The sequence below is a fragment of the Podarcis raffonei genome, chromosome 13 (genome assembly GCF_027172205.1).
Source record: "Podarcis raffonei isolate rPodRaf1 chromosome 13, rPodRaf1.pri, whole genome shotgun sequence".
NCBI classification, from domain to species: Eukaryota; Metazoa; Chordata; class Lepidosauria; order Squamata; family Lacertidae; genus Podarcis; species Podarcis raffonei.
In genome coordinates this window covers 49706753-49729383 of record NC_070614.1, presented here as the reverse complement: position 1 = coordinate 49729383, position 22631 = coordinate 49706753, and the positions used below count along the sequence as shown (strand labels likewise).

The 22631-nt window shown below is 48.4% G+C and overlaps 1 protein-coding gene across 4 annotated transcripts in view; it reads right to left on the bottom strand.

Moving 5' to 3' along the window:
• Positions 1-22631, bottom strand: part of CARMIL3 (capping protein regulator and myosin 1 linker 3) — an 81468-nt gene that overhangs the window by 6488 nt on the left and 52349 nt on the right. For 3 of the 4 annotated variants that reach the window (XM_053362927.1, XM_053362928.1, XM_053362929.1), the window contains exons 22-37: positions 22543-22611; positions 22013-22106; positions 21100-21198; positions 20809-20937; positions 19153-19266; positions 16938-17113; positions 15280-15367; positions 14101-14229; positions 13952-14015; positions 12569-12783; positions 10086-10198; positions 7190-7517; positions 6938-7072; positions 5986-6052; positions 3441-3530; positions 1861-1994 (exon numbers count right to left, since the gene is read on the bottom strand). In XM_053362927.1, coding sequence (XP_053218902.1) covers positions 1861-1994; positions 3441-3530; positions 5986-6052; positions 6938-7072; positions 7190-7517; positions 10086-10198; positions 12569-12783; positions 13952-14015; positions 14101-14229; positions 15280-15367; positions 16938-17113; positions 19153-19266; positions 20809-20937; positions 21100-21198; positions 22013-22106; positions 22543-22611 — 2044 coding nt within the window. The remainder of the gene's footprint in view (positions 1-1860; positions 1995-3440; positions 3531-5985; positions 6053-6937; positions 7073-7189; positions 7518-10085; positions 10199-12568; positions 12784-13951; positions 14016-14100; positions 14230-15279; positions 15368-16937; positions 17114-19152; positions 19267-20808; positions 20938-21099; positions 21199-22012; positions 22107-22542; positions 22612-22631) is intronic. The other variant, XM_053362930.1, reaches the window with a different exon arrangement.

Below are 22631 nucleotides of genomic sequence, written 5' to 3'. Positions count from 1 at the left end.
GTTAAGAACTTTGCTTCAGGATGAGAACAGAAATCGCACGGTGGCAGCAGGAAGCCCCATTAGCTAAAGTGGTGCTTCAGGTTAAGAACAGTTTCAAGTTAAGAATGGACCTCCAGAACGAATTAAGTACTTAACCCGAGGTACCACGGTATTAAGTAATGAGTGCAATCTGAATTGGGAAACATACAAAAAGGTAATGATATAAAAGTTAATTTTGAAAGCCATGAGGCAAGAGGGAAGGAAGTCGATAGGCTCTAAAGAGTCAGGGAGGTAATGTGGATAAAAGAAAATAGCGATGGTGCAGAAATGCTGTCCGCACCAGGCACCAGGGTCCAGTTTCGCCCGTGACCCCCCTTGCAAGGGAGGTGTGCTTAAACGTAGAGCGCAATGTGGCTTGAGATGAGAGCAAAGAAATTGCCTGCTAGCAATTTGAGATTGGTATGGAAGTGAGAGCTGGACCATAAAGAAGGCTGATTGTCGAAGAATGGATGCTTTTGAATTCTGGTGCTGGAGGAGACTCTTGAGTGCCCCATGGACTGCAAGAAGATCAAACCTCTCCATTCTGAAGGAAATCAGCCCTCACTGGAAGGACAGATCCTGAAGCTGAGGCTCCAAGACTTTGGCCACCTCATGAGAAGAGAAGACTCCCTGGAAAAGACCCTGATGTTGGGAAAGATGGAGGGCACAAGGAGAAGGGGATGACGGAGGATGAGATGGTGGGACACTGTTCTCGAAGCTACCAGCATGAGTTTGACCAAACTGCGGGAGGCAGTGGAAGACAGGAGTGCCTGGAGTGCTCTGGTCCAGGGGGTCACGAAGAGTCGGACACGACTAAACGACTAAACAACAACAAGGGGGAAGGGAGGGAAGCCGACAGTAGATGGCGCCAAACTAGCAGCAGAGCCAACTCGTTCTTGCTTGGTTCCTGTCCTCCCGCTGCTGAGTTCTATGATGGCAAAAACCGAACTGAATTGGGGGCGGGGGGGGGGGCAAGGAGAGAAAATCAGTACTACAGGCCCAGTTCGCCTGCAGTTTTCACTCTCCAGGGGGAGACTGTTTTCAACTGTTTTCATCTGGCTGTCAGGCCTTCTTGCTGTTAATGTGGCATCGTGTCTTTAATTTCCCTTACAGCATATTAGTTTCACCTGTGGCTAACTATATCATGTTCTTTACAACTTTATACTAGCATCAGTGACTACAGTATCATATGAGCACTGATTCAGAGCATATTTTAGTTGTACATATTGTATTATGCACTTTATTTTATTCAGACGCAGGTTTCATCACATGTATATTGCAATTTCAGGTTGTTAATAATAATAATAATAATAATAATAATAATAATAATAATAATAATAATAATAATAATAATTTTATACCCCGCCCTCCCCGGTCAGAGCAGGGCTCAGGGTGGCTAACACCAATAAAATTACAGTAAAAACATAAGGGGGGACGGACCCAATTTTAAATACAGGTTAAAATGCAGCCTCATTTTAAAAGTAGCCCATAGATCAAAACCATAAGGGGAGGGAAACATAAGGGTCAGACTGAGTCCAAACCAAATTGAACTGCATCCTTCTCATATTAATTCTTACAAGTCTGGCTGATGAAGAATTGATCAAGATTGGCTGATGAAGCATTGAACGAAACAGATTGGTTATCTGGAAACTCTGTTCCGGCGATATTTGGTGACAGATTATTTATATATCAAACTTTTGAATTATTCTACCGTGAGACTGGTGAAGAAGATTGAGAGACCTTGGCTGTATTTCTGATCATTTGTATTAGTCTATAAATAGCGTTTAGTGCCATTCTTATGGGCCATCGTGTTGTGTTACATCGTTCAGCAGAGCTGCTTGCCTTGGCTGGCGGCGTCGGTCGGTCCTTTTCGGAGGTCGGTGTTGCCACGGCAATGGCCCTTTCGTCCGTTTCTTCTGGGGGGGTGTCTCTGAGGGGTTCCTGTCCCCTGTTCTCCCTCGGCGAGCTTTCTTCAGCTGTTGGCGACCAGGAGTAGGAAAATGAGATGCATGTGGCAAATCCTTTTTTAAAAAAATATTTCCTTCTACCTATTAGAAGCGTAAAGGGATGTCTGGGGGGGGGGGAACCTGGTGGCAAGAGCTGCCCTGCCTTGTTGATTCCTGCATTGCAGAGGGTTGAGCTAGATGACCCTCAGAGGTCCCTTCCAACTCTACAACTTATGATTCCATGAATTCTGATTCAGGGCTGCCAGTCCTGCTCCTGGGAAATGGAGGAACTGCTTTTCATCAAGGGGCAAGATAGCTGCTGACATTGGCTAACTAACATTGGCTGAAACTTAAAGAGTTGTGCTTTGGCTTGCTTTTTCCTCCTCCCTCCGCACGTGCCTTTCCTCGCGTGCTGTGTCTTTTTAAGAGACTGTGTGCCTGAGGGAAGGGGCTGCCTTAGAGCTGCTCTGAGAGTCTTTTTAGCTAAAGAACGGGGAATTAATGCTGTAAATATACAGGTGAAACTCGGAAAATTAGAATATCATGGAAAAGTTCATTTATTTCAGTAATTCAACTTAAAAGGTGAAACTAATATATGAGATAGACTCATGACATGCAAAGCGAGATATGTCAAGCCTTTATTTGTTATAATTGTGATTATTATGGCATACAGCTGATGAAAACCCCAAACTAACAATCTCAGAAAATTAGAATATTAAATGAAATCAGAAAAAGAAGGACTGCAAATAGAGCAATATTGGACCTCTGAGCAGTAGAAGCATGCAGCTGATGACATGGCTCCCCAAATCTCTTTTCTGATGAGAGCAGCTTTTGCATCTCATTTGGAAACCAAGGACCCAGAGTCTGGAGGAAGAACGGGGAGGCACACAATGCCAGATGCTTGAAGCCCAATGTGAAGTTTCCACAGTCTGTGTTGATTTGGGGAGCCATGTCATCAGCTGGTGTTGGTCCACTGTGCTTCATTGAGTCCAGGGTCAACGCAGCCATCTACCAAGAGATTTTGGAGCACTTCATGCTTCCTTCCGCAGACGAGCTTTATGGGGATGCTGACTTCATTTTCCAGCAGGACTTTGGCACCTGCCCACACTGCCAAAAGTACCAAAACCTGGTTCAATGCCCATGGGATTACTGTGCTTGATTGGCCTGAAGGGCTTGACATATCTCACTTTGCATGTCATGAGTCTATCTCATGTATTAGTTTCACCTTTTAAGTTGAATTACTGAAATAAATGAACTTTTCCACGATATTCTAATTTTCCGAGTTTCACCTGTAGATACAAACACAGCACAGGAGACCTGGGCTAAGGTGGCTCTGGACGAGGGGGCTGCTTGTTTTAGGGGACAGGGTGAGGGTGGATCCCTAAAACAAGAACCAAGCATCACATTGAAGAGCATCACATCTGAGCCGTCGTCAGTGATCTTACCCAAGAAACTCACAAAACCTCATATGCCCACCTATGTCCCAGCTTGCTTCTGCCCGGCGAATGGTGGCAAAGCTTGGCTTGGTGCTCTGCAATGGGGGGTGAGGCCTCCAGCCCGCTTGCCCTGTGGGGTTCAGAAAACAGAAAAGTCCATCTTTCTATTTCAGCCAGAGCTGCAGTCCTGTGCGCACACTTAAAATGTGAGGCCAAAATTGCAGTTGTAGGTATTCTAGATCAAATACCGTGTTTTTCGCTCTATAAGACACACTTTCCCCTTCTAAAAACTAACCGGAAATGTGTGTGCGTCTTATGGAGCAGGCTGCGCAGCTATCCCAGAAGCCAGAACAGCGAGAGGGATCGCTGTGCTCCCTCTCGCTGCTCTAGCTTCTGGCTTAGCCGCGCTCAGTCCCTTCCCCCACTCCCGGAAAAGCCCCCAAGAGCTGCGCGGAGCGTGTGTGCGGCTCTTGGGGGCTTTTCCCCGAGGAGAGAGAAGGGCAACCCATCAGTGATGGGCTGTGAAAGGGAGTGCTGAGCAGAGCCTGGGATGCATACAGGCTCTGCTCAATGCTCCCTTTAAAGAATCCCCCCCCCTTACATTCCTCCTCTAAAAACTAGGTGCGTCTTATGGTCAAGTGCGTCCTATGGAGCAAAAAATACGGTACATCCCCTCCCCAGTTCTTCAAATTGTTCATAGAATTCCACCACCACCACCCCGTGCAAAATAATAATAATAATAAATCAGATCATCCTAAAAACTGTGGTTTTGATCGTTTTGGGGGGGAAGGGGGAAAGGGTAAATACATTTATTTATTTGCAAGCAAGACTTCAAAATTCTTGGGGCACAATTCAGCCTAGATTGTGCACCTTTGAGTCCCCATCGGCTGCTCAGCTCCCTCACTGAGCTCAGTGGGACCCCAGAGGGCTTAATTTTGGCAGAATTGTGCCCCTGGGATTTAAGGCGCCCCAAGAAAACTGAACCGGAGGGGGGTAATATTGAAACCAGGCAAATTTCAAGATGCATGAAACGTCCTATTGCAGGGATTTATGTATAGGTTGGGGGGGTTGCCCATCTAGCAGATATTGTGCACACGCAGCCCACTACCAAAATCAGCACAATCGCTTTTGTGACTTTGGTGATTTGTCCCCACAAAACACTTCATCACAGTTTCTTCCTATCTATTCAAAGGGCCTTTGCTGCACAATACCAAATGTAAGAATTTACTGATAAATGTATCTATGTATTGGCTCACTGGGAAAACTTCAGATATTCATATCGACACGTGTGCTCAGCTCCTCAGCAGCCTCTCTGCCTGAGTGATAATCCCTGGCCTCCTGATACCTGAGTGCCAGACAGGTAGCCATTCCAGAAAGAACAAACCCAGATGAAGACAAAAGGGTGTGATCTTTTTTGTTACACTTGATGGGTGTTTGGTGGAGGGCAAGGAGAACCACCGCTTCCTCCTCAATTACTTTCCCCGCCACAATCTGAGGCTTCTTCTATAGAGCACGCTGGCCAACTGAGTTCCCTCCAAGTCCCAGGACATCTTGCTATGCTGTTCCCATTGTGCTGGTCCAAAGGGACGGTTGTGCCAGACTAGCAGGAGGTGGGTGGGGAAGGTGCCAGGGCAGGGAGCTCATCAGGCTGCCAGGATTTGCTCCCTAGGCATCTCTCTGGTACCTGTTGCAGGAATTTATGTATAGGTTGGGGGGGCTGTTGCCCCTCCAGCAGATATGCACATGCAGCCCACTACCAAAACCAGCAACAATCACTTTTGTGACTTTTGTGATTTGTCCCCACAAAACACTTCATCACAGTTTCTTCCTATCTATTCAAGGGGCCTTTGCTGCACAATACCAAATGTAAGAATTCACTGATCAATGCATCTATGTACTGGCTCACTGGGAAAACTTCAGAAATTCATTTAGACATGTGAGCTCAGCTCCTCAGCAGCCCCTCTGCCTGAGTGATAATCCCTGGCATCCTGATACCTGAGTGCCAGACAGGTAGCCATTCCAGAAATAACAAACCCACATGAAGATGAACGGGTATGATGAACTTGGCTGGGAAACAGGGAAATGTAAATATGTCTTTTGTTACACTTGATGGGTGTTTGGTGGAGGGCAAGGAGAACCATGGGGCAGGGTCCAGGATGCTCAGATTATGGCCACCAGACCTCCCCTTTCATGATGTAACTGTGATGTATGAGTGATGTAGTTTGGGGGGGTGTAACATGGGGATGAGCAGCTAATAAAAGTTTGGGGGGCTCTTTTGTTCGGGGCTTCCATTTTGTTCCACCTTGTGGCAGGTGGGAGTCCTGTCTCAACAGTCTTCAATAAAGACCAAGCCTACTGGCTGCTGTTTTGCTCTGGTATTCCTGGCTGGTGTCCCTGTTTTTTTTGTCCAAGGGAGCCTTCAGATTTCTCCGTTAACAGTCTGGACTCATGCAGAAGGAAGCGTCTTCTGCTCAGTCCAGTTCATAGCATCTTATTAAGAGTTTTGCTTGGGGGGGGCAGTGGGAGGGAGGCGAGGAAGGAGCGGAGATCAATGGGGAAGGGTTGTTGGGTTGTGGGATGCTGACCTGAGTCGTCCGAAGAGCGCCTTCTCTGCTGCTCCCTCAAGCTGCCTCCTCGCCCCAGGTCCACGCTCTAGAACCGGAAGAGGAAGCAGGCGGGTTAAGAAGGTCGGAGGAGGCTGGTTGCTGGATCAGGACCAAGGGAAGAGGGGAGGGCTCATCTAAGTCCAGCATCCCTCTTCTCACAGCAGCCAAACAGGGGCCCCAATAAGAAGTTCACAAGCAGAACTTCAGGGCAACAGCGACACTCTCCTTTTTGCATTATTATTATTATTATTATTATTAAAGCCTTTTTGAGACAGACAGATTTAAAAGGGGGAAATGATAAAAAGGAGAAGTGATGAGAAAGAAAGAAAGAAAGAAAACAGAAGAAAAGAAAAAGGGCTTCCAATTCTCTCTGTTGCATAAAATGAATTATTCAAAACATTTTCTCCACGACAACGACAACATCCAACTACTCCACTTTCTGTAGAATGTTTTATTAATCTTTTCATACGCTTTCACAATAATCTTCATATCAAATAATTACATTGTTCCGCAAGACGACTTCCCGTACCCATCTCCACAGTGTTTTTCCTCTAACCTTTCCTTCCTAAACCTTTATATCTTTATCCATTACAAAAACTTTCTCTGTTATAGTTATTTTATCATTTTCCTTCTGCTGCTTTCATCTCGAATCCTGCCCGCGACCTCATTTGACTCTAATACTATTCCACTTCCCACAGACCGGTATTTTCCCAGTCATCAAACCCAACTATCACGTGCTGATCTCCGTTTTCACATGAAAATTCCCCAAAGGGGTTTCCAATTGATGATATTGATAGAAACAGCGACACACTCCCTCTCCTGGGGACTGGGCTTTCAGAGGCAAACACCTTCAGGCTTCTAAAGTGGCTGGCAGCCATTGACAACGTGAATTTGCCTAGCCCCGCCTCCTCCCCAGTAAGCCGCCAATTACCTCCAGCTTGGCATCCAGGCTCCACCCCTTAGCACGCCCCATTCCGGGCAGGGCCACGCCTTGGACCCGCGACGGCTGCAGGAGCTCCGCCCCTTTGGAGTCTGGCTCCGCCCTCCCCGTGTCAGGATTGGAGCTCTTTTTGCGGCGTGGGCGGGAAGAGAAGAGAGCAGAGCAAATGAAACGCAAGAACCCCTTGGACAGCCCCCTGCTTTCTACCCTCCCGCCATTCCCGGGAGCAGAGACTTCCTTTACCTGCTTAGCCCTGCTGGGCAGACCCTTCACCCCACTTCCGGGGCCGAGGACCCCCATTCCCGGAAGGGGCACAGCCGCCCCCAGGCCATCCTGCCCCAGCCGCCTCTCCTCCTCTTGGCTGCCCGAGGGGCGCAGCGGGGGCTTCTGGTCGTCCCCACCCGTGGGTGGCGGGGGAGGGCTGGGGGGCAGGTCCTCGGGGTCTCGCTCCCCCTTGATGCTGCGATGTTTGCGGAAGTGGAAGAGGCCCCTCCTCCTCTTCTTCTGGAGGGGCGGGAGGGGGTCGGAGGGTCCCGGCCTCACCCCACAGCCCTTGGGCGTCCGAGGGTACCTGGAAGAAGGAAAAGTCGGAGGAACTGAGGGAGGGGAATCTCAGCTGAAATTCCTGCATTGCGGGGGGGTTGGGCTGGATGACCCTCGGGGTCCCATCCAGTTCTATGATTGTTGAGCATTGCAATGGCTGCGGAGGGAGAGCCACAGGGCCCCCTGGACTAGCACTTTTTTAAAATTCTCCATCGTGGAGGCGCAATAAAAAGGACGTCTGGGGGGGGTCTATATTGCAAATTCTGAAACGATACCGTTATGTATTGAAGTTCTCACCCTGGCCACCAGGAGTATCATGTATATAGTTTTCACTCAGGTCCACGTCAGTTACTTTAGGCGGGAAACCCTGGGTTGTTGTTGCTACAATGTTGACAGCCGGCGGCCTATAAAAGCAGGCCGGCTGAGCTGTTTGCTGTTCAGTTCTGTTCCAGCTTACAAATCAAGAGCTGCTGTGTCGTCTGCTATGTCCACCCACAATTTAACACTGGCGGCGAAGGTGGGATTGATGGACATCAGAGCACAGCCAGATGCGGCCACCCTCTGAGCTGAGCTGAATCACGGAGCTGAAACACTGAGCGAAATCACAGAGCAGAACCAATTCAGAGCTGACCGTTCTGGCTAGAGCACTGTGTTCCATCGATCACCCTCCATGTCGGCATCAGAACCATGGCTTCACTCGTGCCTCTACTGCCGTTTGCTGTTCAGTTCTGTCCCAGCTTACATATAAAGAGCTGCTCTACCCACAATTTAACAGATACGATAAGCTTTATTGTCATTGTCCCATACAGAACGACGAAATTGAAAAAACCTACATCGGACATTCAGAAACCAACGAACATGCTATCCCAGCCTGGTTAACCCCCTAAAAACTCTGATACCCCATAATTAAATACAATATACTCCCATAGAGACTACCTTAAAGGTAAAGGGACCCCTGACCATTAGGTCCAGTCGTGGCCGACTCTGGGGTTGCGGTGCTCATCTCGCTTTATTGGCAGAGGGAGCCGGCGTACAGCTTCCGGGTCATGTGGCCAGCATGACTAAGCCACTTCTGGCGAACCACAGCAGCGCACGGAAACGCTGTTTACCTTCCCTCCGGAGCGGTACCTCTTTATCTACTTGCACTTTGACGTGCTTTCGAACTGCTAGGTTGGCAGGAGCAGGGACTGAGCAACGGGAGCTCACCCCGTCGCGGGGGTTCGAACCGCTGACCTTCTGATCGGCAAGTGCTAGGCTCTGTGGTTTAACCCACAGCGCCACCCGCGTCCCATAGAGACTACCTTACACTGTGTTTAAAACCCAAATCGCATTTGGGTAGAAACTGTTTCTCAGGCAGCTAGTCCTAGTCTTTATAACCCTGTCCCTTCTTCCAGAAGGCAGAAGCTGAAAGAGATCATTTCCGGGGTGCGCACTATCCTGCGCTATCTCTGCAGCTTTCTTGTGACACCTGGAAGCATAGATTCCAGGGAGTGGGGAAGGGGGCGATGCCTAACTACTGTTGTCTATGCTCTGGTAACCTCAAGGTTAGATTACTGCAGTGCGCAGGGCTGCCTCGGAAGACAGTTCGGAAACTTCAGCTGGTGCAGAATTCAGCGGCCAGGTTGCTCACTGGAGCAAGACGCTTTGAGCATATTACACCGATCCTGGTCCGACTGCGCTGGCTACTGATGAGTTTCTGGGCCCAATTCAAAGAGCTGTTTTTGACCTATAAAGCCTTAAACGGCTCAGGACCACAATACCTCAAGGACCTCCTCTCCCCTTATGTACCATCCTGGACCCTGAGATTATCTTCCGAGGCCCTCCTTCATGTGTGTCCTCCTCAAGAGAACATGAGAACGGGGCCTTCTCTGCAGTGGCTCCCTATCTGTGGAATGCTTTCCTCAGGGAAGTTCGCCCGGCCCCTTCATTATACACCTTTAGGCACCAGGCCAAAATGTTCCTCTTCCCCAGGGAAGTTCGCCTGGTGCCTTCCTTATACACTATCAGGCGCCAGGCAAAAACGTTCCTTTTTATCCAGGCCTTTGGTTGATTTGATTGACGCTCTTTAATTTTTTTTTTTTTTAGGGTGGGGCTATAGGGTTGCTGTTTTTATTTTTATTCTGTATTTTGTAGTTTTATATCTTGATTTTATTCTGTGAACCGACCTGAAACCTCCAGATAATAATAATAATACATTTTTAATTATACCCCGCCCTCCCCGGCCAGAGCTGGGCTCAGGGCAGCTAACACCAGTAAAATTACAATAAAAACATAATGAGGAAAAAAAGAAGAAGAAAAACCCAATTTAAAATACGGGTTAAAATACAATTTCAAATGCAGCCTCATTTTAATAGTAGCCCATAAATCAAAACCATAAGGGGAGGGAAACATAAGGGTCAGACTGAGTCCAAACCAAAGGCCAGGCGGAACAGCTCTGTCAAGTCCCGCAGGGCCCTAGTCTCTTGTGACAAAGCGTTCCACCAAGTTGGGGCCAGTACTGAAAAGGCCCTGGCTCTAGTCGAGACTAGTTGAGATATAGGGCGGTATATAAATTAAATTAATTAAATAAATAAAAACTAATAATAATGAGGCTCACCCAGTGTTGTCGGCAAGGACCCTCCTGTTAAAAAATTCATCGAGACCCTCGTCCAGTCGGGGCACCGACCCGTTCTCCTGTTCTCGGGACTCTATAGAGCCCAGGATTCGGTTCTGAAATGGGGAAGGACGATGAATGCCTGGTTATCTTGCACCGCCTAGTTCACAAGGAACATCTCCTCCTTATTCATATGTCTAAAGGAAAAGAGGAAGTCCCACCTTCAGTGGACGAGACTTCCTGTCTAGGAAGGTATGAAAAAGGTACATCTGATTTGTATTGTTCTATAGTTCGGTTGGGTTCAAAGGGCGAACGGACCGAAAGTTGGGAAATGGGAATGAATGAGGAAGAGGAAAGAAGTGCATGGATTTGTTAAAAAGAACACATAGAATGAGAGAATAAAGGTAACAAGAGAGGAACCTACAAATGGGCAAATGAATATAAAATGGGAATTTTTTGTTGTTGTTTAGTCGTTTAGTCGTGTCCGACTCTTCGTGACCCCATGGACCCGAGCACGCCAGGCACTTCTGTCTTCCACTGCCTCCCGCAGTTTGGTCAAACTCATGCTGGTAGCTTCGAGAACACTGTCCCACCATCTCGTCCTCTGTCGTCCCCTTCTCCTTGTGCCCTCCATCTTTCCCAACATCAGGGTCTTTTCCAGGGAGTCTTCTCTTCTCATGAGGTGGCCAAAGTCTTGGAGCCTCAGCTTCAGGATCTGTCCTCCCAGTGAGCACTCAGGGCTGATTTCCTTCAGAATGGAGAGGTTTGATCTTCTTGCAGTCCATGGGACTCTCAAGAGTCTCCTCCAGCACCATAAGGCAGAGGAAATAAATGAGGTGGTGGTCTTGTGTGATAGTCTTGTAATAAGATTAAAGCTTACTGGGAAATGATATATAATTGAAAAGGATGTTCAAAATAACCTTTGTAAAAACAAGCAAACAAACAAAAAATACCCAGAAGCTTTTCTTTTGGGAATTATTGGGATAGAACTACCTAAATTGTATAGAAATTTATTCATGTATGCTACTACAGTGGCAAGAATGCTACTCGCCCCAAATTGGAAAGAAGCGGAAGTCCCAGCAAAGGAAGAATGGATACAGAAACTTATGGAATATGCAGAAACGGTGAAACTTACTGGAAGAATAAGAAATCAAGATAACAAACTTTTTTAAACAAATGAATGGAAATGGTTTATGGAATATTCACAGATAAATTGTTGACAGATAAAAAAACACTGGCAGGATTATTGTAATAACCTGCAGTTTCAGAAGAGTATATATTTAAATTAGATCATTAAATGAGCAAATTAAATGAATTTGGATATGCGGAAGGTATTAAAAAATAAATTTAAGGAGCGGCAGAAAGAGGGGGAGGGAAGTCAAACTATGAAAGGTTAAAATGAATGTAAAATTAACAAAATGTATAAACTCAAAAAAAGTATAAATAAAAACTTTTTTAAAAAAGGAAGAAATGAGGAAGTTAAGTGAGTGGAAAGTGGGTGAATTCAACCGGTTGTGGACAGGAAACGAGGGAGGTGACGAACAGAGAAATCAAGAGACCTTTGCGTCAGGCTGGTGTGTGTGGATGGGGCAGAGATGCCCCTCTGCTGGGACCCTTCTGCCGGCCGAATCCAGCAGAAAGCCCCCAAATGCGGGCTTCAGAGGGTGGGAAGGCGGGGCTGAGCTGGGATTTGAGCCACCACATGAATTGAATTTTATTATTTCGATCACAGACCAGTTCCATCCCACATAAAATATCAAGAAAGTCATAAAACACGATAGGGATACATTTGAATTTGCAATTAGGTATAACAGGGACAATACAGATATAGCAACAGTTTTAAAATATATAAATTAAAAGTTAGTCACTAACATATACCGTATTTTTTGCTCTATAACTCACCTTTTCCCTCCTAAAAAGTAAGGGGAAATGTGTGTGTGTTTTATGGATTGAATGCAGGCTGTGCAGCTATCCCAGAAGCCAGAACAGCAAGAGGGATCGATGCGCAGCAAAAGCAGCGATCCCTCTTGTTGTTCTGGCTTCTGAGATTCAGAATATTATTTTTCTTGTTTTCCTCCTCCCAAAACTAGGTGCGTCTTATGGTCTGGTGGGTCTTATAGAGCGAAAAATACGGTAACCTAAAATTATCATTTAAAACCTTGATCATTATGATAGCACAGCTTGTTCCCTAAGTTTTATGGCAATCGCACAGAATTTGGCTACCCTTAGCGTGATCTCGGGATCCTTGTCCTCTACCAGGGATTTTAGACATTGAAGTTCGCCACCACATGATAGCATTAGGCACGAGATCAGCCAAGTTGCAAAAGGCCTTAAGGAATTGTGCAGCCCCACCTCTCACACCAAGAGGCCAAATTTGCACCCAGCAAGGACGGGAAAGCAACGAGGGGAGAAGCTTAGCAAGCGGAGGAACGGAAAGGCGGACAGGAGAGCCGAAAGCCGCAGGGGCTCGTGTGCAGGATACTCACATTGGGCCGGAACCTGCCCTGTGGGGCGGCACGGGGCGGCCGGGGGCGGCTGCGCGTGCGGTGTTCCAGACGGGCCCCTTCCGTCGGCAGGTCGGAGAGCGCTTCGAAGGACGTGCTGCGGGAATGCAAATATTGGCTGCTGCTGGCCAGCGAGATCCAGCCCAGCGGGGAGTCCATCCTGGGCACAACCAGGTCGCCATCCTGCTCAGAACCACCTGCAAGAGAAGGATGGGGGTCTGTCTGGTTGGAAAGACTATACCACTTAGAGGGGAGGGACAGGGGGGAAGCGTGCCTTGCAACAGGGTGGGCATTTTCAGATGCAATGGAAGAAACGGTGATGGGCTTCGGCTGCAGCAGCAGTTCTCAAAGTGGGGGGTAGTGGAATTACCTAGGGGGCAGGCTGGAGGTTGGAAGCTGCCCAGAGTGGCTGGAGAAATCCAGCCAGATGGGCGGGGTATAATAATAATAATAATAATAATAATAATAATAATAATAATAATAATAAATTTTATTTATATCCCGCCCTCCCCAGCCGAAGCCGGGCTCAGGGCAGCTAACAACAATAAAATAGTACAACATACCAAAATCATTCATTATAAAATTAATTCAAATCAAACTGATGGTATAAATAATAAATTATTTATTATTATTATCATTATTATTATTATTAAATGACTATCGGGTGTCAAAGAGCTGGAATGACCGTATCAAGTTCATTAGCTTTGGTGAACTCGTTAAAGATTTTCAATTGGATTCCAGGGAAAAAAGAATGTGCAATTAAATGTTTCTGTCCTGAATTTTATTGTGTTGTTATATTCCACAGTGGCCAAGAGAGCGTTTGGCCAAGAGAGCGTTATTGATGAGCTGGAAGAATAAAAAGATATCCCCTTTAATCAATGGATTGATGACAAGACAACACTCACAACACATGAGCGGACTGCTTATAGATGCAGACTTGGTTGGGGGGGAAATATATAGACATTTGGAGCGGGTTCAACCTTGGGTTCCGTGACGTTGCTTGGACTACAACGACCATCGTCCACGGACCGCTTAGCCAACGGACATGGATGATGGGAGTTGTAGTCCAGCAACTGGGGACCCAGGGGTACACTAGGGGTAGCCAATGCTCCAGATGTTGGGACCCAGATCTCAATCAGCCCCTGCCAGCACGGCAAACAGTCAGGATGTGAGCTGGAGCCCCCTATCTTCCAGAGGGCGCTGCGTTGGCCCACACTGGCCAGGGTTTTCCAGTCCTAGTTAGCATCACTAGGAATTGAGACTGCATGCAAAAGAGACACTCAACCACTGAACTACATCCTGTCCCCAGACGCGAAATGTATGGTTGGGAGGGTGGCGTTTGGGGCAAGCAGCTCTCGCACTCACTAATGAAGGCAGAAGCGGGCCGGATCCTGCGGCAGTTCTTCCGCCTCTTGATGGCCATGGTGTCCTGGGGCGAGACGAGAGAGTGGTCAGGCGAACCCCTTCCAGGGCTAGATGGGAGCCCGGGGCCTCCCCAGAGCTCACCCACTTACAATGCTGGAGCCCAGCTCGTCGTCCGTGGTCTCCTCGTGGTCGTGGAGACGGGGTTTCCCAACCTGCTCCAGGAGGGCGGCGTTGTCTTGGCCCTCGGAAAGCCGGCGGAGGTGGCTGATGTGCTGGGCCTGAGGTTGGGGAGGAGATTGGGGAGGCATTAAAGGCTGAGAGGGGAGAGGGAGGCCTCCCCGATGCACAAGAGAGGAAGGTCTGCAGGTGAACGTCAGCAGATACCTGAAGGAGCGTCTCCACCCCCATCATTCTGCCCGGATGCTGAGGTCCAGCACCGAGGGCCTTCTGGTGGTTCCCTCATTGCGAGAAGCAAAGCTACAGGGAACCAGGCAGAGGGCCTTCTCGGTGGTGGCGCCCGCCCTGTGGAACGCCCTCCCATCAGATTTCAAAGAGATAAACAACTACCTGACATTTAGAAGACATCTCAAGGCAGCCCTGTTCAGGGAAGTTTTTAACGTGTGACATTTTAATGTATTTTTAATCTTTGTTGGAAGCCGCCCAGAGTGGCTGGGAGACCCAGCCAGATGGGCGGGGTACAAATAATAAATTATTATTATTATTATTATTATTATTATTATTATTATTATTATTATATTATTATTATTATTATTATTATTATTATTATTATTATTATTATTATATATACGTGGCATCTGAAGTTATTTTCAACTGTGCTTTTCACACACTGAATGGCTTTCGATAATGCCAAGGTGGCGGGTTTGATTCCTGCTGCATATCCATGTTTGAAGGGGGTCGGACTAGGTGACCCTCCCTTCCAAGTCTATGATTCTACAGAGAAATCGCTTTGAGATACTTTTAGGGGAAGAGACTTGTAATTGGAATCAGCTGAACACATACATATAGGACACAACTACAGCGGGTTTTGCGGTACACGTGCCTGAATTCATTCCCTCTCCTGCTAAAAATAGTGAAAGGGGCATTCTACGTGCTAATTCCAATGGGGGGGGGCTTCCATGCGTTGGCTCAGGGCTGGTGGCCAAGCACTCTGCACATGCCCTGGGGGGAGTTGGTTAGGTAGCAATTTGCAGAGGTCAGGGCTGAGGCCTGGTTCAATGCCCCCTCAGCACTGTTTCTAGCATTGAGCCCTGGATTAAATGAACCCCCGGGGGGGGTGTAATTATGGGCGGAATGGGGCTTGCTCTCACCAGACTCTTGTGAGCGTAGTACAACTCCTGCAGCAGCTCTTCCACAATGGTGTTGGTCAGGTAGGTCACCACCGACAGCTTGACCTCGCTGGGCGTGGGATCAGAGATCGAGAGGGTCAGAGAGGTTCACGTACCCCCCTCCCAAACCCCTGTGCCAGTCCCAGTGACAGATTTACATATAAGCTAAACAAGCTATAGCTTAGGGGCCCCAAAAAAATTAAAGGAGAAAAAACCTGGATGTACACTTCCAAAATATAAGACAAAAAGCAATAAAACAAAACCTACAGTGTTTTGTGTTGTGCAGGCTCCTATGATGTAAGTAATGGGCCCCGCCCATTAGTTGACTACTATGGTGACATTGATATTATATAAAAAATGAATTGTATTAACTACAATTGGATTGTACAAGTTATAACACACTTCATTTCATATTAATAAAGCTATTTATAATTATTACTGTTGTTGTTGTTGTTGTTTAGTCGTTTAGTCGTGTCCGACTCTTCGTGACTAGTTTGCATCATATATTTACACCCATTATTATTTCACATTGCAGCAAGTTTCTAGAGACTAGATTACGAGACTTTGTAAATTGTGTTTCTAAAGGAACTTTTGTTATTGACAAATGCCAATGTGTTTGCATTATTAAGTTTGTTATGAATAAAAAATCATTTTAAGTTAGAGCTTAATAAATATTTCACTATTAATATACGTAAAGGTAAAGGGACCCCTGACCAGTCCAGTCGTGGCCGACTCTGGGGTTGTGGTGTTCATCTCGCTTTACTGGCCGAGGGAGCCGGCATACAGCTTCTGGGTCATGTAGCCAGCCTGACTAAGCCGCTTCTGGCGAACCTGAGCAGCACACGGAAATGCCGTTTACCTTCCCACCAGAGTGGTACCTATTTATCTACTTGCACTTTGACGTGCTTTCGAACTGCTAGGTTGGCAGGAGCAGGGACCGAGCAACGGAAGCTCACCCTGTTGCGGGGATTCGAACTGCCGACCTTCCGATTGGCAAACCCTAGGCTCTGTGGTTTAGACCACAGCGCCACCCGCATCCCCACTATTAATATACTTCTCCTTAATTATTGTACAGTGGAACCTCTACTCACGGACGTAATCCGTTCCAGAGGTCTGTTCGTGAGTCGATCCGGGTCACTGGGAAAAGCGCCATTCTGCACGTGCGTGAATCGCGGTAAACCCAGTATTTACTTCTGGGTTTGCCATGGTTGCGAGTCGGATTGTTCGCGAGTAGGGGTGGTGGTAAGTCAAAGTACTACTCTATTTCACTATTAATATACTTCTTCTTAATTGTATTTGAATTCAACAATTACTTTGATAAAATACATATTTTGTTATGTGTAAATGGCTTTCAGTACCTATTAGGTCCATAAATTACCATACAGCACATATTCAACACGAAAAACATCGGCAATTTGTTGTTGGCAAAGGACAACTGGACATATAAAGGGCCCATTACCTCCAGTTGCTTAGGGCTTTATCAAACCTAAATCCAGCCCTGGCCAGGCGCCACTTCGGATAGCATGACTGCCCCCCCCCCAGCTTATGGGGCGGCAGCTCAGTGGCATAGAACCCGCTTTGTGAAAAGCGCCATTCTCAGTCCCCGCATGGCATCCCCTCTGTGCCCTCCTGCTCCTCACTTGAGCTTGTTCTGAATGTCCTGGCCAGCCTGCTCCAGCAGAGCCCCCCGGATGAAGTTTCGGGGCACCGTGACGCGCTCCGAAACGGCTGCCAGCATCTTGTTGTGCTCTTCCGCCGCCTGGACGGCGTGTGGGCACAGCTCCTGGGTGAGGGAAACCATGGACTCCAGGATCACCTGCAGAGGTGAGAGAAGAGGCAGGTGTGATGGCCTGGGACTCGGGCTTGGACTCGGAACCAGAGGAGTCTCAGTCCGCACCGGATCCTTTGCCTCAGGTGGCATCTGAACCAAGTCTGGGGCCTGATTCTGAAGAGCCCCAGTCTGTACAGGTTCCCCTGCAACAAGCACCAGCTGGGCCGAGTCAGGGGCCTGAGCCTGCCCTGGCTCCAGATGCGGGGATTACCTTCTTGCCTTCAGCTGGGCCATCACTTACAGCTGCTCCACTACCGGTTGGGTCAGGAGAGGCTGAGGCGGCCTCTGGGTCTAGTAACCCACCGACATCTCCCAAGCTGCAGAGACTGAGGTCTGAGAGAAGGAGAGACCTGAGTACTTGCAGGAGGAGTGCTCGCCTTCGGGCGAGACAGGGAGGTGAGTCACCGGGGGATCAGGACTGGCCGTTACCCAGACAAAAATAAAAGGCTGTTGGACCATGCCTCAGGTTGTGGGAGCAACATTGCTGTTTGCCAGAACCTGCCTGAGATCTTGACCTGGCCTGGTTTTCTGCCTCATGTCCTGCCGTGGCCCTGTTGGACTGACTTCTCGCGGAACCCTTGGATTTGGGACTGGACCTGGACCGCGTTACTCGTGTTACCCCATGGCCCAGCACAGTAGAGCAGCCGGCTGGGCAAGAGAAGAGCATCGTGGGTTGCCCTTATGCCAACCACGCGGTGGGCGTCTTTCTCAAGAATCAAACCTGCCCTTTCGCATAAGGCGACGGGTGTTCCTGCAGAGGGCTGACCGGTTCCCAAAGACCCAAGGGGCCTTCTCCTCCATTTATTTGGTCACCATGGCAACCGCAGGCTTCTTTGAGCCTCTTGGTGTGTTGAACCAAAGGTGAACCGTTCCAAAAACTCTGCAAACACCATCTTGGTCAGGCATAGGCAAACTCGGCCCTCCAGATGTTTTGGGACTACAATTCCCATCATCCCTGACCACCGGTCCTGTTAGCTAGGGGTGATGGGAGTTGTAGTCCCAAAACATCGGGAGGACCAAGTTTGCCTATGCCTGATCTTCGTAGTCAAAGATAACCCCGCAATTAATTGGTAGCAGTTGCAGCAATGAGCTCATAAATGTTTATACTCCCTTGCTTCAATATGCTCTGGTTATTTCCTGGCTTGGACTACTGCAATGTGCTCTACGTGGGGCTACCTTTGAAGGTGACCCGGAAACTACAATTAATCCAGAATGTGGCAGCCAGACTGGTGACTGGAAGTGGCCACCTGAAAGACCTACATATCACACCTGAAAGACCTACATATAACACCTGAAAGACCTACAACGGCTCCCAGGAGGTTTCTGGGCACAATTCAAAGTGTTGGTGCTGACCTTTAAAGCCCTAAACGGCATCGGCCCAGTATACCTGAAGGAGCATCACCACCCCTATCGTTCAGCCCAGACACGGAGGTTCAGCTCCGAGGGCTTTCTGGCAGTTCCCTCCCTGCGAAAAGTGAGGTTACAAGAAACCAGGCAGAGGGCCTTCTTGGTAGTGGCACCCGCCCTGTAGAACACCCTCCCCTCAGATGTCAAGGAAACAAACAAAGGCACCTGAAGGCAGCCCTGTTTAGAGAAGTTTTTAATGTTTGATGTTTTATCGTGTTTTTAATATTCTATTGGAAGCCTGGATCAGAGGGTTGGATTAGGACTGGCTTCCTCAAACTCCTGATGTTTTGAGACTACAATTCCCATCATCCCTGACCGCTGGTCCTGCTAGCTAGGGATCATGGGTATTGTAGGCCAAAAACATCTGGAGGGCCGAGGTTGAGGAAGCATGGATTAGGACCTGGGTTCAGATCACGGGGCGCTCGCTGGGTGACCTTGGGCCATGCACAACCGCTCAGCCCAACCTACCTGACAGGGCTGTTGTGGAGATAAAACAAGGAGCGGGGAGAACAACGTATGCCGCCCTTGAGCTCCTTTAGAAGAAAAGTGGGGTTTTTAAATGGAGTAAATGAACAACAGAAAAGAAAAATGATAACAGTACCGTGCCCTCGCAATACCTGCAGTTCCTTGTCGACTGCTTTTGAGACCTCGTTGGCCACTGATTCTAGCCTGTGCCGGACTGGACCGTCGCTGGCCAAAATGTGCCCAAGCTCATACAGGCTGGGAAAGAGCTAAGAGAGAAAAAGAGAAAGGATGCTTCGCGGGTGCTTTTCTCTCTCTGTGTGTTTTTTATTCAATAAACTGCAATAGAAATATTATCATTAAAAAGCACACAAGGAACACACCTACAGAGACCTTTCTGCAGTTTGGGTTTGGATACGGATTTTCACAGAGAACGTTTGGGAGAGAAGTTCAGTACACTACAAATCTCTATTACGGTCATAGGTAAAGGTAAAGGAGACCCCTGACCATTAGGTCCAGTCGTGACCGACTCTGGGGTTGCGGTGCTCATCTCGCTTTATTGGCCGAGGGAGCCAGCATACAGCTTTCGGGTCATGTGGCCAGCATGACTAAGCCGCTTCTGGCAAACCAGAGCAGTGCACGGAAACGCCGTTTACCTTCCCACTGGAGCAGTACCTATTTATCTACTTGCTCTGGTGTGCTTTCGAACTGCTAGGTTGGCAGGAGCAGGGACTGAGCAATGGGAGCTCACCCCGTAACGGGGATTCAAACCACCGACCTTCTGATCGGCAAGTCCTGGGCTCTGTGGTTTAACCCACAGCGCCACCCGCATCCCTTTAAATAAATAAATAGCTGACAAGGCGAAGAAAGGGTGGTGAATACAGCACAAGATATTATGGGCTGTCCATGAATCCGCTGGATGAAATAGCGGAAGAACGTTGCCTCAGGAGAGTGAGGAAAATTCTCAGGGATGATTCACACCCTGGCCGGCACTTTCTTGATCTCCTGCCCTCGGGCAGAAGATATAGAAGCAGTCGCACCAAAAGGGTAAAGAACAGCTTCTATCCATGGGCTGTTAGGCTGCTGAATGAAAAGATAACAACAGGGCAACTGACTTTCGGGTTTGGTGGGTGTGCGTCAGTAAAAGGTAAAGGTAAAGGGACCCCTGACCATTATGTCCAGTCATGGCCGATTCTGGGGTTGCGGCGCTCATCTCGCTTTATTGGCCGAGGGAGCCGGCGTCCAGCTTCCGGGTCATGTGGCCAGCAGGACTAAGCCGCTTCTGGCGAACCAGAGCAGCGCACGGAAATGCCGTTTACCTTCCCGCCGGAGCGGTACCTATTTATCTACTTGCACTTTGACATGCTTTCGAACTGCTAGGTTGGCAGGAGCAGGGACCGAGCAACGGGAGCTCACCCTGTCGCGGGGATTTGAACCGCCAACCTTCTGATCGGCAAGTCCTAGGCTCTGTGGTTTAACCCACAGTGCCACCCGCGTCCCTTGTGCGTCAGTAAATGAGGGGAATTAAGACTACGAGAGCTGAGTGGGGAGCGCTCGTGTAATCTCACGGTATACAAGTTGTACAAGTGACTATAAAGTATTTCAATTCAATTCAATTTCAATATGAAGTTATATCAGCCACAAAGCTCCCCGGGGTGACTTTCGTCCAGTCACTGCCTCTCAGTCTAACCTACCTCACAGGGTTGTCGTGAGCATTAAATGAGGAGGGGGAAATGAACCACGTGCGCAACGCCTTCAGATCCTTGGAGGAAACGTGGGGCTAGGAATGTAAATAAATAGATGAAGCTCACCGCCCGCGAGTTCTTGGCTTCCTTCATGAGTTCCCGGGCGTAGAGCACTTCCTCCTGAATCGTGTCGGCGGAGCAGGTCCGCAGCAACCGCACCTCTTCCTGGACCCTGACACAGAGGCGGCTCATCATCTAGGGAAGGGGCAAGACACGGGGCCATTAGCTCCTGCCCCTCACCAAGGCGCCAAGTCCCGAACCCGCTGGCAGGGGGCGGACAGGCCGCGCTCGTTCCCCACAGGAATTTGCAGGAAGGGGTGGCAAGTGTGTGCCGTACAGGGAGATGGGAACGTTTACTTGCTCGGCGCTATTGGTGACGATTCCCTGGTGGAGGCGGAAGGCTTGGTCCTGGGGGAACTTCTGCGAGTGGTTGTTCCTGAGGAGACACCACTGGATCTGAAGGGGAGAGAGGAAGGGGGAAAAGAGACAGGGGAGGGATCATACCAAAGCTGAGGTTTGGCGACACTCCTGCGCGCCAGTGGGCATTTCTCCAGAGGTCCAAATCTATTCGTTTCAAGTTTCTCCGCTACAACTGCCGCAGACGGCGATTTCTAAAGAAATCCTCACAAAAACTCAATTTTCCTCTTGCCCTGAATTTCTGTATGCTGCTCCACCCAATACAGTGCATAGCTGTCAACTTTTCCCTTTTCTTGCGAGGAATCCTATTCGGAATAAGGGAATTTCCCTTTCAAAAAGGGAAACGTTGACAGCTATGATACAGTGGTACCTCGGTTCTCGAATGTCTCTGTTGACGGATGTTTCAGAACTCGAACGCCGTAAACCCAGAAGTAAATGCTTCTGTTTTTGAACACACCTTGGAAGTCGAATGGCTTCCGCTGAGGTACTGCTGTATTGTTCTCAATTTTCTCTGTAAATTTGCAGGCCGCCCTTTGCGCCTTGGTTTTTGAACGTTTCGGATGTCGAACGGAACGGAACCACTTTATACACAGTTTCTCAAGTAATTCTCCCTCATAAAACGCCCCTTGCATGTTATTTCCGCCGATAAAGGCTTTTATAGCCAGACTTTCTCCCCATATGTCCATTTTTTACACACATTACTTGGTTGGGGGGGGCAAGTGCAAAATTCAGAGAAGTGCAAGTGCTGAAGGATCATTCGAGAGGAACGAGTTGGGTAGTTTCTCACTAAAATGCAAACGGGACCAAATTATTCCCCTCATCCCGAGGCCTGTAGGGAAGGGGCAGGGCTCACCTTTTGCCACACCTCGTCCGTCCTCTCAGGGGCGTTTCGGTAGGCCGCCGTGATGTCACTCATGGGGAAGGACATGAACTTGAGGGTGTAGTTGCTGCAAAAGAGGCCGTTTTATTTATTTATTCGAAAGCATTTATAAACCACTTAACGTTTCAGAAACCTTTAAGCCACGTACTCTCTTTCTCTCGTGAAAATGTGAGCATGAGAAGCCATGTTTTTTGTTGTTGTTGTTTTGGATTTGATATCCCGCCTTTCACTCCTTAAGGGGAGTCTCAAAGCGGCTAACATTCTCCTTTCCCTTCCTCCCCCACAACAAACACTCTGTGAGGTGAGTGGGGCTGAGAGACTTCAGAGAAGTGTGACTGGTCCAAGGTCACCCAGCAGCTGCATGTGGAGGAGCGGGGAATCGAACCTGGTTCACCAGATTACAAATCTACCGCTCTTAACCACTACACCACACTGGCTTTCGACTCCCCGCACCCCCCTATTCCTTTGAGGAAAAGGAGTACAAAACCGCTCTAGTTACTCACTTCTCCAAGGCCCTGGCGATGTCCTGAAAGCCTTGTGCAGTTGTATTGTTCTTATCCCAGGAAATACTCCTTGAAAGCAAGAAAGGGGT